Source organism: Papio anubis, chromosome 4 (genome assembly GCF_008728515.1).
Source record: "Papio anubis isolate 15944 chromosome 4, Panubis1.0, whole genome shotgun sequence".
NCBI lineage: Eukaryota > Metazoa > Chordata > Mammalia > Primates > Cercopithecidae > Papio > Papio anubis.
In genome coordinates, this window is record NC_044979.1 from 71082209 (window position 1) to 71105184 (window position 22976).

General features: G+C 33.5%; 1 protein-coding gene across 16 annotated transcripts in view; it reads left to right on the forward strand.

The window, feature by feature from the left end:
- Positions 1–22976, forward strand: part of AKAP9 (A-kinase anchoring protein 9) — a 172210-nt gene that overhangs the window by 99139 nt on the left and 50095 nt on the right. For 10 of the 16 annotated variants that reach the window (XM_021936074.2, XM_021936076.2, XM_021936072.2 and 7 more), the window contains 7 exons: positions 1577–1801; positions 2944–3084; positions 3548–3651; positions 4419–4514; positions 6135–6340; positions 13864–14096; positions 22358–22520. In XM_021936074.2, coding sequence (XP_021791766.2) covers positions 1577–1801; positions 2944–3084; positions 3548–3651; positions 4419–4514; positions 6135–6340; positions 13864–14096; positions 22358–22520 — 1168 coding nt within the window. The remainder of the gene's footprint in view (positions 1–1576; positions 1802–2943; positions 3085–3547; positions 3652–4418; positions 4515–6134; positions 6341–13863; positions 14097–22357; positions 22521–22976) is intronic. The other 6 variants (XM_003896346.5, XM_021936077.2, XM_021936079.2 and 3 more) reach the window with 3 other exon arrangements.

Below are 22976 nucleotides of genomic sequence, written 5' to 3' on the forward strand. Positions count from 1 at the left end.
TAGAGACAGGATTTACCACGTTGGCCAGGATGGTCTCAATCTCTTGACCTTGTGATCCACCCTCCTCGGCCTCCCAAAGTGCTGGGATTACAGGCATGAGCCACCGTGCCCGGCCGATTCACACTGTTAATGTGTTTTATTAATTGTAAGATATATGGATAAGTGACTTAATATTAGTATCAAATAAAACAAGTCTGGTTCATAATATTCTTGTTTATCTTAAAGACGTTGTACCTGGTAAAATCCCATTGTAAGTTGTATGCACATTAATTCTGTTTCAACCAATTCGAGATTAATTATACTACAATTTGGTAATATCTGTGAATAAAAGATTTGCTTAATTAAATATAACAACATTACAAGGAAATAGCTACCTATTTAGGATGACTAAAAGATTTTACTATCTATATCCTAACTATTGATTTCTTTACTTATTTATTAATAGAAGATCTGTTCTGTGTCTATACCTCAACTGTTTAACAGAAAGTAATAAATCCTACTTCTTTTAACATCTGAATTAAATTTTTTAATTAATATTCAGGATAGGTTATGTTTTGTTCAGACTAATATTCAAGTAAATTGCCAACTCCAGGCCAAGTGTGGTGGCTCATGCCTGTAATCCGAGCACTTTGGAAGGCTGAGGCAGGTGGATCACTTGAGGTCAGGAGTTCGAGACCAGCCTAGCCAACATGGTAAAACCCCATTTCTACTAAAAATGCAAAAAATTAGCTGGGCATGGCAGTGCATGCCTGTAATCCCAGCTATTTGGGAGGCTGAGGCAGAGGAATCACTTGAACTGGGGAGGTGTAGACTGTAGTAGCCAAGATGGTGCCACTGCACTGCAGCCTGGGTGACACCAAGACTCCGTCTCATAAATAAATAAATAAAATAAAATTACCATCTCTTTGTGGAATGCGAAACTTGTTAGGTGTTCTTGAAGACCTCTTTAATTTACCATCAACTATTCAAAGCAAAATGATTTAAGTAACATCTCTCCAGGAAATGATGTACTCATAGAATGTATTAAGGAATTGACTTCTTATGAGCATGAGACTCTGGAATGTAAAGCTTTTATTTTCAAATAAAATGTATTGAAAATTATTTTTTATCAGTAGTTCTCTGTAGTACTGTGATAACCACTGTGTAAATTAAATGGATAGTTTCTCATGTTTCATACATTTAATTTTAAAATATAAATATTCCATTGATATTATTTACCCGTCATAAAATGTCAAGAGGAATAATGGCATTATAGCTTCATTAAGGGTAGAAGGAATCGTAAGTATCTTAGTTCTTTTTGTTTTCTATTAGAATTAGATTAAGTCTAAACTAATTGATAAATAATTGTTTTGCTTTTGGAAAATAATATATGTAATGATAATAAAGTAGCTTTATGTTGTTTTGGAATTGTAATGAAGAAAAACACCATTTTTAAAAGTATGTTTTTGTTTAATAATAAAATCACACGCTTTATGGCATAAGTAATAGAATTGCTTTCATATTTGTTTAAAATATTAATGCTGACAGATTTTTACAAAATGTGTTATGGCTGAATTTTTTTTCTTTACTCTTGAAGATTCATGATGAGATTTCGGTGTCAAGCATGGATGCTTCTAGACAACTAATGTTGAATGAAGAACAATTGGAAGATATGAGGCAGGAACTTGTACGACAATACCAAGAACATCAACAGGCAACAGAATTGTTAAGGCAGGCACATATGCGACAAATGGAGAGACAGCGAGAAGACCAGGAACAGCTACAAGAAGAGATTAAGAGACTTAATAAACAATTAGCCCAGGTAAGGGTCTTGTAGTCCCTATTCTCTCCCCAATTTTTTTTTTCCAAACACCAACTTGAACCAGATCCCCAGTAAAAACAACAGTATTTTTTATGTAGCCATAATTTTTTTTTGCCAAAATCTGAATAAACTACATATATTTAGCATCAGGAACACACTCTATATAACACAGCAGCTTTAGATCTTGTTAGGGACACCTCTGTCAACCTTGGAGTGGGCATTGTCTTTCTGTCATTTTATTTAACTCCTTTTTCAAGCACTGGAAAAGTGGCTACACGGTTGTTGGGTTTTTTTTTTTAAATCTATTAACCATATATAGCAAACGCAGTTTGACATTTTGGAAATAACATTGTGCTGAGGTGCTCCATTATGCAGTTACTATCGTTCAGTTTTACTATATTCATTTATAGTTTTGTGAGTCCACCAATTAGCATCTCGAAATTTTACCTTTATCTGTCTTTAATCCATCTTTTTAATCATGAATGGAAATCGGAAGTAGTATGCTTCTGGAACTCTTTCCAGGGAAACATCTCTTCTTGATTTGAGAAATGCAAATTTATTTAACATTCTTATCCCTTTCTTGACTAAATTTAAATACTTCTTGGTATTTGGGAGCTGGATTCTTGTCAACTGCTATATAAAATATACTCACAAAATCATTGCAGAAGAGCAAGAAATATTTATGTAGAAGTTCTTATGAAAACAGATTTATTGAATTTAATTTTGAAAACTGAAGCTAAAAAGGAGATAAGAAATAACTAGAGATAACTATTAACATGTATTCTTTTAAATATAAAATAATAGGAAAATTGGGAGCTGAGCATAAAACATAATTTGGAAAATTAACTTTGCTTTTCTTCATTGCATTTTGTGAATTCAGACTTCTTAATTTTCAATGCAAAATTGACAAAAACTAAGTGAACTGCACAAATTCCTGAATATTTAGGCTTAATTGGCTTTTTAAAAATATTTTAAATTTTGCATTGATCTTTGTATATACTTTTAACCCCTTATGATGGAATACGAATCATAAGTAGAACCAGGACCTGTTGGTCCCGGGGGTTAAAAGAAATCTGCTTAATATTTCTACCCTTTTTCTCTGTCGCAAACAATATTCTCTCATGACCTTTTTTCTTATTTAGAGATCCTCCATAGATAATGAAAACCTGGTTTCAGAGAGAGAGAGGGTGCTTTTAGAGGAGCTGGAAGCACTAAAGCAGCTGTCTTTAGCTGGAAGAGAGAAGCTGTGTTGTGAGCTGCGCAACAGCAGTACGCAAACACAGGTAGTATGGACTTTGGCCCACCTAGGAGCAATGGATCAACAATTCAGTAGGATTTGTTTATCTTTGTTGTTGGTATGAGGTGTACTCTTTTATAGGTACTGAGCTTAACATATTTGTGACTGCATACGTGTAAGGTAGGTGGAGTCAAAATGCCTTATATTTCATTTAAGGTAATTTGAATCTGACATTGCTGTTAACAAGAGAACCTAACAAACTTTATTGTTGCACTATAGCATGCATAATTTTAACCCATTAAACTTTTTTATTTATGTACGAGAATGTTTTATCCTCTTTTGATGACACTAGTCTCAAATATAGTTAAATATTATACCAAACAGTATCAATTTTGTGCACAGAGATTTCTATTTTATCTCATACCCATATAGAAGAATGACATGCTATTTCCAAGATGACAGGTTTTCTTTCTGTCTTCTCCTCTCTTCCTTTATTCAAATTTAAACAGAATGGAAATGAAAACCAAGGAGAAGCTGAAGAACAGACATTTAAAGAAAAGGAATTGGACAGAAAACCTGAACATGTGCCTCCTGAGATTTTGTCTAATGAAAGGTATACAAAATGTGTACTTTTTCAGTGCAAAGTAGATTAAAATGGTTGTTTCAATGTAATAGACTTTGTCCTTATTTTTATCTTGTACATTGATACTTTGTCTTAAAAATCATCATACTATCTGTGTATGAAACATGTCCATATATGTGTAGTATGTAAAGGATTTTCAGTTTTTTATCATTAAATAGATACAATTTTAAAAAAATCATTTCTATATAAATTTTGATTGGATATTAATCACATACTTAACTGTTAATATTAAGGTATTTGGATATTGAAACTTTCTTGATTAATTTTATACTTATATGCCATTTTGTATCCTAAAAACACAGTTCTACTTGTGAACTGTATTCTTTCACTGTATGGACATGTATTCAGTGTAAGCCATCCCCTGCCTTGTTTATTCTGAGAAAAAAATTACCGTTAGTGTAAATATTCTAAACTTCTTTCATGCATTTGCTACGTAACAGATGACAACTTTTAATCCATATCCCAGTCCTATAGAGGGATAAATTAATCACCTGATGTTAGCAAAACTTTTCTTTACTTTGATTTTGTAGAGGTTAATATAAAAATGTAAAATATTAGGTAAGAATAGTTATCCTACATGAGTATTAAAGACTTTAAGCACAATATTTTAAACTTTGTTCAAATGAAAATAATTTCTTTAATTTTAAATTAAAACTAATATTTACTAACTTAATTTCCTCCTTTTCCAATTTCTGTGACTGTCAACCCTCTTGTGTCATCCTAACCTCCTTCCTCAGCTTGCATGGAGGAATTTGGCCCCTAAGATTTTGGCTTCCCCATTGGATCATCAGTATGGAACGCAGTCAGTATGGAACTCAAACAAGAAAGACAGTGTATGAAAATTAGAGTTACCATGGCAATATAAAATAAACACTTTGTTTATTTTATATTTTTTATCTCTAATTGGTAAATTTTGAAAACTATGCAGTATTTAATTTTTAGGAATTTTTACAGTAAGTGCCAATAAAATGAGTATTTTTTTTTTAACCATCATATTAATCATTTAAGTAGAAATATTTTCACATTATTCTAGTCCTGGGGTTCGGCGCTTAAACAAAACCTCAGAACAAGTTAAGGAAATAAAACCCTTGGCTTCCTACTAAATTATTTTAGTTTTATTTTTAGTATTCTTGATTATATAAGCAGAGAACTTGATCTAGGTGCAAAAATAGAACTGTCTCTTTCACTTGACAAATACTAATGGAAAACTTCTCCATTTATTATCTTGTCTTAAAATAGATATGTCATGTGCCTGTGAAAACAGGTATCCTTTAGCCTGATTGTTGGCAATCTCCTACAGTGTGAAGCTAAAAGATAAAACTATCTTAAGGCAGAAGACCTTTACCGTGAAAATCTTTTATTTAGTCTGCATGTATAAAGTGTGCCTTTGTTGAACTGAGTTGCTAGGACAAGAGAGTTGTTTAGTTTTTAAGAAAATTAATCAGGCAACCTTCTGAATCACCACTTATGGAAATACCTTGCTTCACATGGTAGAATGTTCATGTTAAGCAAAAAAGAGAGTGTACAAAAACACTTTGTTCAGGATGATCTCATTTTTGTTTTTAAAATATGTATATATTTATAAGAGGCAGGAGGAAAAGTCTAGAAATATAGGTATTAAAATTGTCATAGTTATTGCTGAGGTTTTTTGGTGGGTGGTTTGCAGTATTTTCCAGATTTTTTAAAATAAGGATTACTTTTTAAAAAGAGAGACACCAAATTCATTCTATTTAGTTGAAAACAGGGTTCTTCTACTGACTGAAATGAGTGGTGAGTGTAACTTGAGAAATTTCTGTCTCTGGAGCAGATGTAATAAAAACAGCCTGTGATACTTCCTCTGGTGTTGACAGGTAGTGAAATTTCATTACAGACCTTTTTAAAAACAGATCTCTGCCTAAGTATTACTTTTTGTAATTTAAATATTCAGCTCATTACCATTAACTTGTACAAATACTGCCACATAATTTTTTCTGGTGTGATTTTGAAATTATGTTTTAAAATATGTTTTTATGTTTAACATATAGAAAGATTAAATGTACAAAATACATATGTATAACCATGAGCAGCAAGCTCAATAACTTGCATATGCTTTGGCACTGCCATACTTTTTAAAACTTAAATTTTGTCTCCCAAAATTTTCTCTTAACCTAGTTACTAGCTTAAGACTTTAGTTATTTTTTTCAAGTCAATTAGATATTGTACATTTTGAAAAATGGCATGATTAAGCTGATTGGCCAAAATTTTTCAGACAAAACAAATCATTTTATAATATAGTCACAAATAAAAAACAAGACGCACTTTATTGTAGATGCTATTGGGTATTATTTTAACAAAGAGGATCATCTGTTATTTTTCAAATCAGATATTTTGCTGTGTACTTTTTAGTGGACATAAGCAAAGTGTTTGCTTCAAAAATATTAAACATTTTAATCAATGCTTCTTTATCTATACAGGTATGCACTCCAGAAAGCTAATAACAGACTTTTGAAGATCCTTTTAGAAGTTGTAAAGACAACAGCAGCTGTTGAAGAAACAATTGGTCGCCATGTCCTTGGGATTCTAGATAGATCTAGTAAAAGCCAGTCATCTGCCAGCCTAATTTGGAGGTCAGAAGCAGAGGCATCTGTAAAGTCATGTGTCCATGAGGAACATACAAGAGGTACTAGTTTTCTATGTTGTTGAAACAATCATTTCAACAAATCTTGCTGAGTTCAAGGCATTTTGCCATGTATGGAAAATATAGAAGAGAAAATAAGTATTTTCCAGCAAATGGACCTTCAAACAGAAATACATTAGAGTGACTCTTCTCAAACACCATTATTGTATAGCATTTGCAAGTGGGTATCATAGAGTTGTCATTATATTTATCCAGGGTTGCCACGGTGCCTACATAAACCAGAATGCTGTTACATTTCTCCACCAATAAAAAAATTTCTGCATCAGCACTCAGGACTCTTACCAGTATCTGTGAGGTATGGATGACATCCTGAAACCATCCTATAAATTAAGGAAAGATTAGAAATAAAGACTTTTTAGGAACCTAGCACCAGTTTCACATACCTGTTGAAATGGTTGGAAGAAAGCCTTGATAAGAAACCCAAGGTTTGTTCTTATCTTTGGACTGTTCTCTGCTAGATTCTTTCTTCCTTTTGAAAAAGTGGATTGAAATATTATGCAATGTATATGGATCCAGAGATTAGGTCCTGATATGCCAGAGCTGTCTTTGTAACTCTGTCTTCCTTCAGCTGTGTGGATTCGGCTCTTCTTTCCGTTGCCTTTTTTTTTAAAGACAGTGTCTCGCTCTGTCGCCCAGGCTGGAGTGCAGTGGTGCATTCTAGGCTCACTGCAACCTCTTCCTCCTGGGTTCAAGCATTCTCCTGCCTCAGCCTGTCAAGTAGCTGGGACTACAGGTGCATGCCACCACACCCAGCTAATTTTTGTATTTTTAGTAGAGATGGGATTTTACCATGTTAGCCAGGCTGGTTTTGAATTCCTGACCTAAGGTGATCTGCCTGGCTTGGCCTCCCAAAGTGCTGGGATTACAGGCGTGAGCCACCATGCCTGGCCTCTTCTTTGCATTTCTTCCCATAACATTGCTGAACTCCATTGTCTCTTGTTTTTTCAATTTCTTTTTCCTTGTAGGAGAGGGAAATGAGGAAATCAGAAGCAGGGAAAAGTTTTGTGAGATGGAGAAACATAGGATCTGGACTCCTGGCTCAGATCAAGCTCGCAGTTCACTATCATTCCACACTCAAGCATCTCTCCCAGTTAGAGGCAGACCTAAGATGCCAGTTTTTGTAACTTTTGAAGAGCATTCTGTTTGTTAAATTTCATGTGGAGAAATGAGAAGAAATTATCCCATTTATGGAAGTTTTGCCTAATTATAAGTTAGCCAGTAGTGTGTTTCTAAGTACAGAGAAAAACTTGATTTGGAATTGCAAATAAAACTGATTTTTAAACACCTCAGTTGAGTTCAAAGATAGTTTTAAAAATTGCTTTTGGTAAATTAAAAGCTGAAATAATACTGAATTTTAAACCTTGCTTTCAAATTCACTCTTTTCAAACTTGGTAGAATTTTTCGAATTAACTTCACTCTTAGTTAAGCTCTCAATCACGGCTATTTTATTTCTGCATATGGATCTTTATAGAGAAGAATTAGGTAACATTTTCTTAGTCTGGTAAAAGTGTTTATCAAATTATGCTTTTTAAAAAACAATTATTTCACAAGCTTATTTCACTTAACCATTTAGGGAGGGATTTTGCAGTTCTACTGGTAAGACCTAGAGACCAGGTTGACTGCCATATTCAAAAGATACTCTGAGAATGTTCTGTGCATTACAGATGTATTTTGTGCTTTTGTTGTTGTTGTTAGTAGTTCTCTTAGATACTTCTCAACATGGCTGCCAAAGTATTCAGCAGACAACATGCCTTGAAAGACAGTGAACTTACTTCCAGAGCACTGTCTCCATAAAAAGGAATAAACTGATAATTTAACTCAAGCACAGAGGATTATATTTATGTTCATTTTCCATGAGAAAGCAGACCTAAAAAGACTTCTGATCAACTAGCCTATTTTCTTGCATAAGTGTATCTCAATCTTCCAACACAGGTGAAATATGTATATCCTATTTTAAGATACAGTAATGGTTTTCTTTCTTTTTTTCTTTTTTCTTTTGAGTCTCTCTGTGTCGCCTAGGCTGGAGAGCAGTGGCTCAATCTCTGCTAACTGCAACCTCCACCTCCAGGTTCGAGTGATTCTCCTGCCGCAGCCTCCCAAGTAGCTGGGATTACAGGTGCCTGCCGCCATGCCTGGCTAATATTTTTGTATTTTTAGTAGAGACAGGGTTTTACTGTGTTGGCCAGGCTGGTTTCGAACTCCTGACCTCAAGTGATCCACCAGCCTCGACCTCCCAGAGTGCTAGAATTACAGGCGTGAGCCACTGCAACTGACCATAGTTTTCAATTATAAGCAATTTTATGAGTTTAATTCTACAGACATTTGCTGAACTATTTCTCTACGCTTTTAGCTTTACAGTAATTCATAGTCTAATGAAGAAGTCATTGCTATTCTGATTCAAAGCAAAATAGTCATAATACTTAATATTTTGCCTAAAACCACTACATATATTTGTATTAACTACACCCTTTAAAATTTTAGTTAACTGTTGGCCAATTCTGAAAGAATAATATTGAGATAAGAGGAAAAACTAAATCCAGAGTTAAGAAATATAGTGTGTAGAATATTGTAGCAGAGATAATTTTGCTAGGATTAGTATCATTGGTTATATTTACTTTCCATTTAGTTAACTCCATCTTACTGTTTTTATGTTTAGCAGCAGTGTCTTACTAATAAAATTAGAATAACCACTGATATCACTGGGGGACACTTAATGGATCCATCTTGCATCTTTGAGGATATATTGAGTTATTAGAATTTATAATTTAAAACTTTTTTTATAAACTTGAAAGAAAATACTGGCTTTAAAATATTATCACTGTGCTCCATATGTAAGAATTTTTTCTGATATTCCTTCATAAATATAATGGAAGCATTATTTTTTAAAATGAAATACACTTTTGAAAGATTTATGTTTTTTACTATAACAAAAATTTAAATCAATCTAATTGCGAAGCAACTTTTGCTTTTCAGTTTTCATATATGACTTTTTGTTGTAACACTTGTGATGTATTTTCAGCCTTCAAGTCTGAACATGTTTTGATTTTAAACATGTATGGACTTGTTAACACTCAAAAAATTAAGGAATAAAGTTGCTAATATTTGCTTCCTCATAAGAGTAACCTACTTTATGAAATTAAAGGGAAATTTTGAGCTAACATAAAATCACTTAAACCTGAATGAATATTAGATCAGTTCATAAAAATGAATTCCCCAGGTTGTGTTGAAAAAAAATTTCCTTCAGGTGTTCGCTGTGATGATTCAGTGGTTTTATGCTCACCTCTCCCATAGGAGGCCAGGGATGGAATCTTATCTGCTGCTGCCTCCTTTTGGAGAAATGAGTTCTTACAGAAAGAATGCTAGGGGCTGAGAGTCATGGCTCACGCCTGTAATCCCAACACTTTGGGAGGCCAAGGCAGGCAGATGACCTGAAGTCAGGAGTTCAAGACCAGCCTGGCCAACAGGGTGAAACCCCATCTCTGCTTAAAATATGAAAATTAGCCAGGTGTGGCGGCACACGCCTGTAATCCCAACTACTCATGAGGCTGAAGCAGGAGAATGCTTGAACCCAGGGGTGGAGGTTGCAGTGAGCCGAGATCACACCACTGCACTAATCAGAAGGCCTTGTTTCTTTTCTAGCCCACTGTGATACTGGGCAAACCTGTTAAGTCTCCCAGGGCTTCAGTACAGTTTTCTCAACTGTCAGATACCAGGGTCAGACTAGAGCCTAGTGGTTTCCATTGGAGCCATAGAAGAGAGCCTTTGGGGCAGAGAAGGCTTTATTAAATTGCCTATCCTGCTTTAACCTGAGGAATTTATTGTTGTCTGTCAGGGAATGAATATGATATAATTCATAAAGTTAATAACTAAAGGACTTTAATAACCATCATTTACTATGTTTAAGACATACATCCAAGAGGTTCACCACTTTGAAATGATTCTATTTACCAAAGTGGACATTCTAAGATTGTTATTGGCATCTTGTGACATTCCCCTGCTAATCTATATTATCCTCTGAATTTTTCCCTCCAAGACTAGTTGTTAAAGTCTTTCTCATTTTTCTATTTTATAGGATTTTTTTTTTAAATTCACTTTTTTCTTGGAACATATTCAGATTATTTCAGATGGTTTATACCTTCAAAATGTTATTAAGAAAATACCTTAAGCTAGTTGACATCTTCACCTTTTCTAGGTACTTTAATGTCTGTTTTTAAAAATTAGCCATTTCAAGAAGCTAACATTCAAAGACCTTTTATAAGTTGCTCTCATGCACCCTCTATATTTTGTGGTTGAGATTTGTTCCCATCTGATACACAATACCTTCAGTCTTTTCCTCATGTTGATTCCTTCTCTATAGCCCAAAACATTAGACTATCTTCATACTGCCTTAAAACTGTAAGAAGTGTTGGATTTTTCTCACCTTTTTTCCCTGCTCAAGGTAAATTTAAGCAAACTTTTCTTTCTTTTTTTTTTTTTTTTTTTGAGACGGAGTTTTGCTCTGTTGCCCAGGCGGGAGTGCAGTGGTGCAATCTTGGCTTACTGCAAGCTCCACCTCCCGTGCCACCATGCACAGCTAATTTTTGTATTTTTTAGTAGAGATGGAGTTTGGTCATATTGGTCAGGCTGGTGTTGAACTCCTGACCTCGTTATCCGCCTGCCTCGGCCTCCCAAAGTGCTGGGATTATAGGCGTGAGCCACCGCACCCAGATGATTTGACAACTGGGAGGTCAGTGTTGTCCTTTGAGAGAGCAGCTTTGGTACTGCAGGAATAGAAATCAAGGCTGGTGAACACAGGAGTCTCCATAGCATTTTCTCAGTCCTTGTCCTGTTTATCTTTCTAGACAAATAATGTTACTAAAGTGTCTTGAAGCTGTCCTTTTTTGTCTGCTGGAACATCTCTTTCCTGCCTCTCTGATATTTTTTAACACAGGTTCTTTTGTTAGATTATGATATACAGAGGCTTCAACTTTGCCTTCCTTCTCTCACTAAATATTACTCCTAAGACAGATGTATCTACTTCCAAGGTTTCAACTCTCACCTTTCTACAAATGACTCCTAAGTCATTGCAGACCCAAAATTCCAACAGTTGACTCATCTCCACAAATCCCATTAACACTTCAGACTAATCATTTTTCATCCCTACTCTGTATACTTTCTCCTGATTTCTTAGTATTTTTCTTAATGATTTCTCTGTCACCTAAGAATCATCTAAGCTGGAAGCCCAGAGTCATCTTATACATAATCTTCTTTCCTTGTCTTCTTCTACATTGTCTTCTCCAACCTGTGCTCTTTCTCAACACCACCGCCCACCACCCATCATCTTAGTTCATGTCTTTATCCCTTCTCATCTAGACAATTGAAATAACCTGTAACTAATTTTTTCTCCTTCTTTAACTTACCTCTGCATTGCTACAGTTTGCTTCCTGATTCACATATTTGATATTATCTTCTTGTTCAAAATATGATTTACTCTTTCCATTTGTTTATAGCAAAACCCCTAAGGTTCCTATAAAATTTAAGACCATTTACAACTTGAATCCAGCTTACTTTCCAGCTCCCTTCTTTTAGCTCTCTCACCTACCTCACCACCCCTTCACCATGTCCCTTTGCCCTAAAAAGCTAGAGTTTCCATCATATCGCACTGTTCCCTTTGCCTCACATTTCTGTACCCATGAGAAAGAAAATGTTACTAGAATGTATTTAATTTTTCACATAAAGATGCTATAAATTCCAAGATTATCTTGCACTTCTAAATATTTTCAAGGCATTCAATTTTGAGCACATGGAGTACTATAAATAAGTAACAGTGTAGCTGATGTGTTTTTTACTTTGGGGAATAAAAACACAAAGTGAAAGTTGTATTTACTGTTACCTAAAAAATTAGATAAACCTATATATAATGGCAGACATTTAAAATCATGCCCTAAAATGCAATTTTGGGCTCTATAGCCAGTGACTTACAAAGAGGACGTGCTTAGTGAATTTTGAATCGTGCTGAATTCAGATCTTGCATCTGAAGCTGTATCTGATGTCATTACTACATAGATTAAGAAAACTCAATATGGCACTAGCTACTTTAGCAAGACAAGTTCTAGTAAGTAGAACAGGTCAAAAGTACTTAATAGTGGTTAAGAAACAAAAATATTAACAGTTGTTTTCATATATGAAAGTACAAATCACAAAAATTAAATACTAATATACCTGAAATAAGCAAAAAACAAAACAAAACAAAAGCAGGATCATGTAGGAATTCAGCGTAGAATCATTTCTACTATACAACTTGCATACAACCAAAGGGATAATTAAGATGCATACGCATTCAAGCTTTGAAAATGCCAAACAGCAACCCATGAAAATATCGAAATTAGCTCAGTCGAGAGAGTGGGATAGCACATTGTACTTCAAACTCAGTACATATTAGCAATATAAGGAGGTTACCTGACTGCTAGTTTCACTTATGGCTTCTAGGAGTTTTTCAACTGCTGCTTGTAGTTAAGAGCTAATGTGTCAAACTGAGTGCTTATTCCAAGCACTTGGTACCTGAAGATTTCCTCTGCTTTAATTTGTTAACTTTGTACACTTACTGATAACAGATATGTACTACATGCAATAAAAGAATAGGTAATGCTTCTTCAGGAAACTTCACTGTTGGATTGTGACATCTGCCACAAATGAGTATTTAATGTCAGTGGTGAATAGCCTGTGCTTTTATTATAGCTTAGAGAAAACACTTGGAAAGCTTATCTTCTACCCATGCAAACTCATTTTTTTTACATAAGAAATAAGAATAGTGTGGGTAATGTAGATAACAATGTCCATAATTAAATTAGAACTGCTTGTCAACCTAATCTTATCCCAGTATTCCTCTTTAAAAAGTAGCAAGCAACAAAATGGTCTTAGTTCCTTTTACCGTGTAGCCAGAGCAGATTATATTGCCCAGTGTCGGCTCAAAAGTTAGTCATCACCAGACAAATTCAAGCACTTATTTCTATCCTGTAATCCCAATGTAGGCTCAAAAGTCAGTCTGCTCCCGACAAATTCAAGCACTTATTTCTATCCCTCTGTACACTTGGAACGGCCTACTGCACAATGCTTCTCTTTTCTTGTGATTGTTTATGTGTTTCCTCATTACATTGTAAAGTCGTCAAGGGTTGGAGCCAGATCTTGTCACCTATATGTCCCTATTACTTAGCAAACTCTGCACGGTGGGCATGTAGTAAATTTCTGTTGATAGGTATCTCAGAAATTTTTATCAAAGAAAAAAATACTGAATTACCCAAATAATTTCTGCAAATTCCTATTAGCACAACATTTCTCATTCTTTTGCTTGGTTATTGAATAATATTATATCCTATATTTGCATATTTTATTTGTTTGGTTGCAGTGTTATTTTAAAAGACCTTACAATTTCCATGATTTCCAGTGTTACTTTGATTTTGTTTTATAACTTTAAAAAAGTATGATTATTATAATTAATTTATGCCTTTAAAATACTGTTATTCTAGTTACAGATGAATCCATTCCCTCTTATTCTGGAAGTGATATGCCAAGAAATGACATTAATATGTGGTCAAAAGTAACTGAGGAAGGAACAGAGCTGTCACAACGACTCGTGAGGAGTGGTTTTGCTGGAACTGAAATAGACCCTGAAAATGAAGAACTTGTGCTGAACATTAGCTCTCGACTACAAGCAGCAGTTGAAAAACTCCTAGAAGCCATAAGTGAAACTAGCAGTCAGGTAACCTCCTTATATTGCTAATATGTACTGAGTTTGAAGTACAATGTGCTATCCCACTCTCTCGACTGAGCTAATTTCGATATTTTCATGGGTTGCTGTTTGGCATTTTCAAAGCTTGAATGCGTATGCATCTTAATTATCCCTTTGGTTGTATGCAAGTTGTATAGTAGAAATGATTCTACACTGAATTCCTACATGATCCTGCTTTTGTTTTGTTTTGGTTTTTGCTTATTTTGGGTATATTAGTATTTAATTTTTGTGATTTGTACTTTCATATATGAAAACAACTGTTAATACTTTTTGTTTCTTAACCACTATTAAGTACTTTTGACCTGGATCTTGGCCAGTATTAATGCTGTTGCTACTACTTGATACCATTGTAAATTATGAGCAGTTTAGTTAATGCAACATAGTATTTGTCTTTTGAGGAGCAACATGAAAAATGTTAAATAAATCAAAAATGGTCAGTGGTTCCAATAGGCTACTTGTTTTTAACAGGCTATTAGAGAGAAACTTCTCCAAAATTTGTTAATGCTGCCAATAGTCAAGCGTGTGGGCTCCGCCTGAAACATTCACTTCCCCAGGCCAAGACCACAGCTCATAGCAGCTGTCTGCTTATGTGACCAGGTAGTGAAGTACAGTAGGAGTCTGACCATGGCATTTTCCAGATTTTTCCCAATTTGTTAAATACTAAATCCACACTGTGTTATTTAGCTTCTACTGTATTGTTGTAATTTAAATATCACTGAATGGATCACAAAAGCTTTGTGTAGAGCAGTAACCCTACGGCAGAGACTTTTCAAAGTGCAGCCCTTAACCAGCAATATCAACATCACCTGGTGATATGTTCAATATATAAATTCTTAGGCCCCACCCCAGACCTACTGAAATTGGGGGCCCAGCAACCTGTGTTTTTAATAAGTCCTTTATATGATTCTGATTCACACTAAAGTTTGAGAACCACTAATCTGTGGATTATTAGTATAATGTTCACATTGTTCTCTGGCTTAATTTTGAAGTACTGTACTAACATCTTTTATATAAAATGTTAAACTAATTGTTGACATTAGGTATAATAAGTTATAAAAATCAGATATTTCTTAAGTAAATAATATTTTTCAGCATTTCGAATAGGAGTTTTAAAAACTTTCTTTTAAACTAATTTCAGTTCGGTTTTTAATCTTCCATGGATAGATGCTTAAAGCCATTGATTTCTTCAGAATAGTCTCATTAATTAATAACTAAAATTATCTTGAACCTGATGAATATTTTTAACGGATTGACACAGAATAATGTGTAATATCTTTGTGAAATAACTTATATTCCACTTTCCTCTTCAACATGTCATTATTTGGTTCTACTTTATAATAGTATACTTCCCTTTAACTTTCTTTTTTTTTTTTCCACTTATTATAACAAAATGTAAAACAACTGGGAGGCATGCTGTGATATCTTTGTGTTTTCAGTGAAAGAGAAATTCAGGAAAATAGCTTTGTACAGAATACTCTGAGACCAGAGAAGAGAGCAGCATCTGACATATTAGAGTATACTGGGGACCAAGTAAAGTTTACTGTGGGACTTGATGCTTAAGATGAGTCATTCAGTGGCAAAATTTTTGAATATTAGGGCACTGGACAAGAATCTGCCTTATAGGCTGATTGGCTGATTTCATAATGTGTATTACAGGAGTTATTTACTTTAGATATTTTATTTGAGGGGTAACTTGCCCAGTGGTATGTCCAAGTCCATATTATAATACATTTATTGCAATGGTTTTACCTCTCTTTTGCTTGGACAGGCTACCATACAATCAGGCTTATATTTACTTTATTGTTAGGTTCCTACTGGTTGGGATAGCTTTCATGATAGTATTAAAAAGAATGCTTAAGAGACTGCCGTAAGGCCCTTAGAGAGGTAATCTCTTTAACACAATCCTTATTCAGTAGTCTCTTTGTGGTTCTGCAGAAATGTTATCTTTGAGAGTATGGTTTCACAGATTCTAGACTCCTGGATCAGGTAGAAATCAAAACCATTCTCTTCTTTGGGAATAGTTTTTCAGCAATTAAAGTTTTCCAGAATCCAGAAGTATTATTTAGAGCCATAGGAGGTTATTTACCAAGAGATTCCCCTAGGCCTTGGAAGAAATTAATGGATATGTAATTTATTCCCATGGTGTGATTTTCACTATAAGAAATTTTCATGGGCTTCCTAATACTTGTTTTTAAGAATTACAACATCAAAGCTACATGCTTCTATATTTTCTCAAGAAAAGGAATCTGAGGATGAAACAGTAGTATAACTTAAGATTTTGTTTTGTCATTGTTGTGTTTGAAACATAACTGTAATCAAAATACTGAAACACATTTTGCCTTCAAGTATTGTCCCCAGTATGCTCAGCATTGGTCCAGGCTCCATCAGGGTAATGTTTACAGGTTATAGGCCCTCTGTGAAATAACTTAGAAAAATAGGGAACAAATCAAAGTCCAAAAGAGAGCAACAAAAGTGTTTTACAGTTTGAAGAAAATAATTTATGAAGAAAGGTGGTTAAATGGTTTGACATTATTTGATTTAAGTAAAGCTATTTTGTTTAGGAAACAACTCTATGCTGCAAATTAATAGCCTTCAAATATACATTAAAATCTCAATTATCTGAAACCCAGGGATAATAAGCTAGTCTGGATAATTAAAAGTGTGTTCTTCTAAGTCATATTATAACTATCTTTGATTGCAAGAAGTTTTATATGCTTTCTAAAACAGAGGGGAAGCAAGATAGAATATAATTTGAATTATTCTAATTCAGTCACCTTTCTGAATATCAATTAATATATCATCAGTTAATATTACTGTTGTTACAAGGGCTGTATGCCACTATCCTGAATCACCTTTCTTTAATACTGCTTTTTTGAGTCTTTTTTGCCCTAATTTTACTCTATTTTCTTTGTGTAAGCTTCTTACCTTGACCTGTGTTCCTAATATAACTACTTACTTACAGGTTTTTGTTTTACATGGATGGAAGCAAGTTTTACACGCTTCCAAAAATGGGTGAAACAATAGACTATAATTTCAATTATTTTAGTTCCAGGTCATCTTTATGAACATGAATTAATATAATATTCCATCAGTTAATATACTGTTATGAGGACTCTTTGCCCTATACTGTGATCATCTTAATCTGTTACTTTTTTTGGTCCATTTTTCTCAGTAATTTCTCTCTCGTATCTTTGTAGTTAGTTCTTATCCTGACCTAAATGTTACTGTTTATAAAGGGCTGTTTCTTACTTACAGATTTTGTTTTTGCTTCAAATAAGAGAATTTGGATATCAGATTATCAAAACAAACTGTAGTTTGCAGAGGGAGCAGGGAAAGAGTATTTTAAGAGGTATTTGATAGGCTAAGCGTGGGTCCCCACAGTTCATAAAGCTGAGCAGCTGAGATATTGACAACTTCTATCTGCCAAAGCCCCACTAAAGTCACATTTAGCTGCAGCAGTGATAAGATTAGTCCTCTATCTTGTATAGGTGTTTATTAGGATTTCTTATGCAACCCTCCAGTTAGCCTGTGAACGTGCTTTGTTAAGACACCTCCACAGACTAACTGGAGGGTCTCATAAGAAAGCCTAATAAAAAAAGTTTATTGCCTAGTCCAGACTTGTAAGAGGCAACTGCCCCTCCACAGGAAATACAATCCATTTCCCTGTAAATTCTGGCTTTCTGTAGAAAATGTAGTTTTCTCTGCCCTAATTATTAGCCTACCTACCGTGAAATGGTTTGAGTACTGGCTTACACAACTTTATAGTGTGAGTCACTGTAGAATGGATTTGTGTTGGTATTACCTGCCTTCTTTAGCATGCATTTTTCCATTTAAATAAAGGCTTTGTGTATTTAGAATATTTAGTTACTGGATAGAAAAACACCAAAATGAGGGCTTTTTCCTTTCTTTAAAACAACTTTCATTATTGAAAATCTTTTAATATTAAAAAGTAAGTTGTTGATCTAAAATTCTGAGTGGCTTGCTTATTCACCATTGCCCAGGTTTCTGGAGCTACCCAGAGGCTATTATATATAACTTGGGCTTTTAAAGTTTAGTCAGGGTTCATAGGATACCTTAAGTGGTATAGTTTTCAACTATTATATACAGTGCAGCTTTAAAAAGAATTTTTTCCTTAACATGTACTCCATAAACAATATGAAAATAGGTTATAACTGAAATGTCTATATTTAGTTTTAGTGGCTGCTTGAAAGATGAGTAATATTTCTAAGAAAATAGCAAAAGTAAGTTTTTAATTTTCCAGAAATAATTATGGTTATTTTATATACTTGAATAACTTATTACTACTAATGTGGACTCCAACATAATTAATTTCACATTTTTAAATTAAAGCAATTTTTTAATGGAATGGAAAAACACCAGCTTATCTTACAGACATTATAAACTTGTCTAAATGCCCTTTCAAAGTCGTGACGTGGAACTTGGATCCTGTCTGGCAGGCTTTTTTGTGGGCGTATTAATTCACATTCCACCTGTCAGTGTACCTATAGGTAAAGACATTAAACCACACCCTCTGTTCTGACCTTTTCCTCAGGGGACACTGACTAGAATCCTTTGGCTCAGCATGAGAGGCTACTTGAATAGCTCAGTTCAAAAGAGCTTTTCCTTTTGAATAGAATGAAGCAGCAAGAGCAAGGGAAATAATGTTGCAACTGGATTTCTCAAGACTGCTACTATGGAGATTTCAAACTTGACCTTCCCTGCCAGGTTCTGCTTTGAAGGCTTACTTATTACTACAGACATCGTTGATACTAAAAGCAGTTTTATTGCTCATCTAATTAGATGTTTATATTTTTATTCTTCTCTTCAAGGACTTAGTTATGCTAGTTGAAAAGGTGTTTTTGTTTGCTTGCTTTTTGTTTTTTGTTTTTTTTGGTTTTTGTTTTAGTTTGGGTTTTTTTGAGGGGGGATGAAGATTGATAAGAGACCTAAGTTTTTTTAGATTTTTAGTTTTTTTCCTGGACTTTCCCTTCCTTTTATTGTGCAGTTGTATGAATTAATTTTATAATGTTTATTTGGTAGTGCTAAAAAAGGAAATTTTTATACTGCTATGATAGATCTTGATAAACTAAAAAGAACTTTTTAATGTACTAGAAAACTGATAAAGCAAATTAGGAAGCTTGGCAGCTATATCTTCTGAGATGGATTCTTATAGCACCTATTTGGCAACTGTCAAACTCAGTGGCTCATGGTTAGAAGAGCAAGATGAAGACATTTATGAGGTTGAGTCTCGCGTGCCTTTACCACATCCTTTTCCTCTATGTGAACATTTGGATGAAAATAACTCAGTAATTGTTAATACTTCTATTTTCCATATTATTCATAAAAGAAACGGACATATATTAAAGCTTATTTCTAAAATTTCACTGCCTACCCCTCCTTATTCAGTAAGTATAAAAAATATTCATTTAAACACTATAATGAGAAATTAAATTTTCAGTGTCTATATTAATGCTAAATGGGATAGAACCTTGTTTGATGTGTTACTATTCATTCATCCTAGATGTATTTAAGGGCTAAATTTGGTCTGAGTTCCAACTTGGCTATGTTTTTAATTACAGAAAGCAGAATGAGATAATATTACATTTCTCCAATGCCAGGCAGGTTGTTTAAAAAGATCTTGCTTTTCCTTAAGATTCTTGCTTTTGTATGTTTGTGATGCCCATCCTGAATAAGAATGGAATAATTATTATATTTGAGAGACTGGGTATTGTGATACTTATAAAACAGCTAAGTGAATTGTCATTGAGCAATTAGGAAATATTTACAGTCATGATATATTGGATGTTCCAGACAAGGAAAATAAGGAAGCTTGGGTTCTAATCTTAATATTCTTAACAACCTAAGGAACTTACTTTTTGTTTTTAATATGCCTCCTAATCTTGTGGAACAAGACCCCTTTCTGCTTTTTATATGAAATATATTTTATAAACATTGTTAAGGATAAGTGTTTAGCATAAAGAGGCTTGAATATTTAGTATTTCAGGTTCACTACAAGTTATTCAGTATAACTAAAACTTATTCAGCACTTTTTATGACTTTCATAGCTTTATCCTGTACTAGTTAATATTTAACAAGCCAAATGGTTTTCAGAATAGTTTTGTTACCTCTTTTGCAACTTTTATATTAAAGTGACAGAATATTAACTGATACTTTACATGTACTTTTAATGTAATTAAAAGTTTCTTAAATATTTTGGAAATATTGAATATTAAATTTTATATACTTCATATTGTTATAGATATTAGAAATAAACATACTCTGAATGGAAGAAGATTCTTTATTAAGTATTTGGATGAACATTTGAAGGGTGTCTCTTATCTCCCAATAAAGTATCAATCTCATCTGCTGTAATAAATGAAATTTTTTTGCTAGATTTACTATATTTGATTGTTCCAACTTTTTTCTTTTATTTTATAAAACTGAAGTTTTTTCTTGTGGTTTTATGATAAATATTTAAATGGATTATAAGCCTGGTTAAATCTTGTCAAGAAGTAGAACATGGAAACAAAGACTTATTTAATTTACTTACCTAAAGCAAGCATTTATTTTGTTGTAAATCCTTTGTTGTATCCCTATAGTAAATTTGAAAAAGGAAAAAAAATGCATATCCTTTTTAGTCATGTGTATTTACTAGATAGTCATTATGTAATGAACAGAAAAAAATGACATACATGTATATAAAAGCAATTGATATGTTTTTAAAATATGGATTGTGACTGTAAATTCAGGAAGTAGTTGTATATAAATTAGTTCATACTTTATTATGTGTCTTTATAATAAAAATTAATGATATTAGTTATCCACACTTAAAGGAAAAACTCTTGCCAACTAAAAGTAAAAATACTCCTTTTGAGATAACATATTATGGGTATTTTAGGAAATAATTTATAATTTAGAATGTAGGATTAATTTTCTATTATGAGTCTTAAATGTGTATTCATATTAATTTTAAACACGTTATAAGTGATATTTGAAATATCCTATTAAAACAAGAATAATCGTATACTGGATATTTTGGAAATTGATTTAGAGTGGCCATCAAAAACTATAGTTACTCTAAAATCCATTTGCTATGACAAATGCTGCTCGGATGTGAAAAGCAGAAGTCTTTAACAATAAAGTATTATTTAATATTATCATGATTTTGTAATACATTTTCGATATGTGTCTATAAATTAGAAACCACTACATTTGATCATATTTTAAGCTTAAAATGTAGTAATATCTTTTTAATGCACAAAGTACTTTATATATAAATTTACAAATTCTTATGACTTTACTGTGAGCCTGTTATTAATATATGTGATGGTTTTTTGTTAAAATTTTTGGACTAAATACTAGAAACATTTGAGTTCAATTTTTTCCCATGTAATTGTTTCAGTAATAACAGATAAGCAGGTACTAATATTCAAAAGCTCAGAAAACTAAGGCAGAGACAGTAGTTTTCTGCAATTTCACAGAGCTCATTTAGTAGCAGTGATCAAGAGAGCTTTGGCCTTAAGCCTCCTATCATCTTAAAAAATTGTTTAAGAATATAGTCAGTATGTGCTATGGGTAGTATTTTAAGGAATCTGTGTTTATGGTTAATGTCTGTGTATTGTAAGGTTTTGAAAATAAGCTGAATATTCATAGGAGCTTTAGATGTTTCACAAATGGACAGAAATACAAAGCTTTTAGTTAAGTACATGGATTATAAATATAATTTCATTTTGTTGTGCCACTATGGTTTTGTTAATTGATGCCACTGTATTAATCATGTATTATTAGTCCCCCACAGTATACAACAGATACTGTAGGAGTCACAATCCATAAATACTAAATGTAAAAAAGTTTATCATAGACCATATAGCTACATAAAATTCTTTGGCAAACACAGTAAATGCCTGTGCTTTGTTAATTTTATATCTTCTTTTATATGATAAACTACACAGCCATTGATTTAAAGTGGCTTATATCCAAAAGAAGCATATTCTTTTGTTCAGTAAAGCTAGAATATGTCACTTTACAGAAAGTTGTGCACAGCCAATATACATGTCTCCTCTGATTTATCCTGCCTGCTAATCTTAGCATGCACTGGTAATATCTATATGACTACAATTCAGTAGTATCTCTTTATTTTAAAATCCCCCTTTTTTCCAGCTTTAATGGGGAATGAAACTAGTATTTCCACACTTTATTTTCTTTTATGTATTGTTTCCCTCTTTGTTTAGCTTGAACATGCGAAAGTTACACAGACAGAGTTGATGCGTGAGTCGTTTAGACAGAAACAAGAAGCAACAGAGTCCCTTAAGTGCCAAGAGGACCTTCGAGAGCGCCTTCATGAGGAGTCCAGGGCCAGAGAACAGCTAGCTGTGGAGCTCAGTAAGGCTGAGGGTGAGCAATTTGCCATTGACAACTAAGGGTACAGAAATTTCAGTCTTAAAATAGAGACTTTTGATGCACAGCCAGGTTTGGAAGCCGTCAATCCAATTTAGAGTGACCATTAAAAAGTACTTGTGGTTTATCTTCAAAGTTCCTCCAAGCAATTTTTAAAACTATATATATATATATATTTAATTATAAAAAGAATTTATAGAGTTACAGAAAATATTAATAATTTCAGAAAATACCAAAAAGGATGGTGGTGACTTGTTACCATAATCACACCATCTTAAGACAACCTTTGTAATTTAAAGATGAGGAAACTGAAGCTTAAAGATGTTATTAAATTGTTAAAGGGCACCATTACCATTAAATGGTGATTCCAGGCTTTGAATCTCTAAAGCCCTATGCTCTTTTTAATTCTTCTCTGCTGTTACGGGTGTTGGCCTTCTAAAATTACTTAAAATA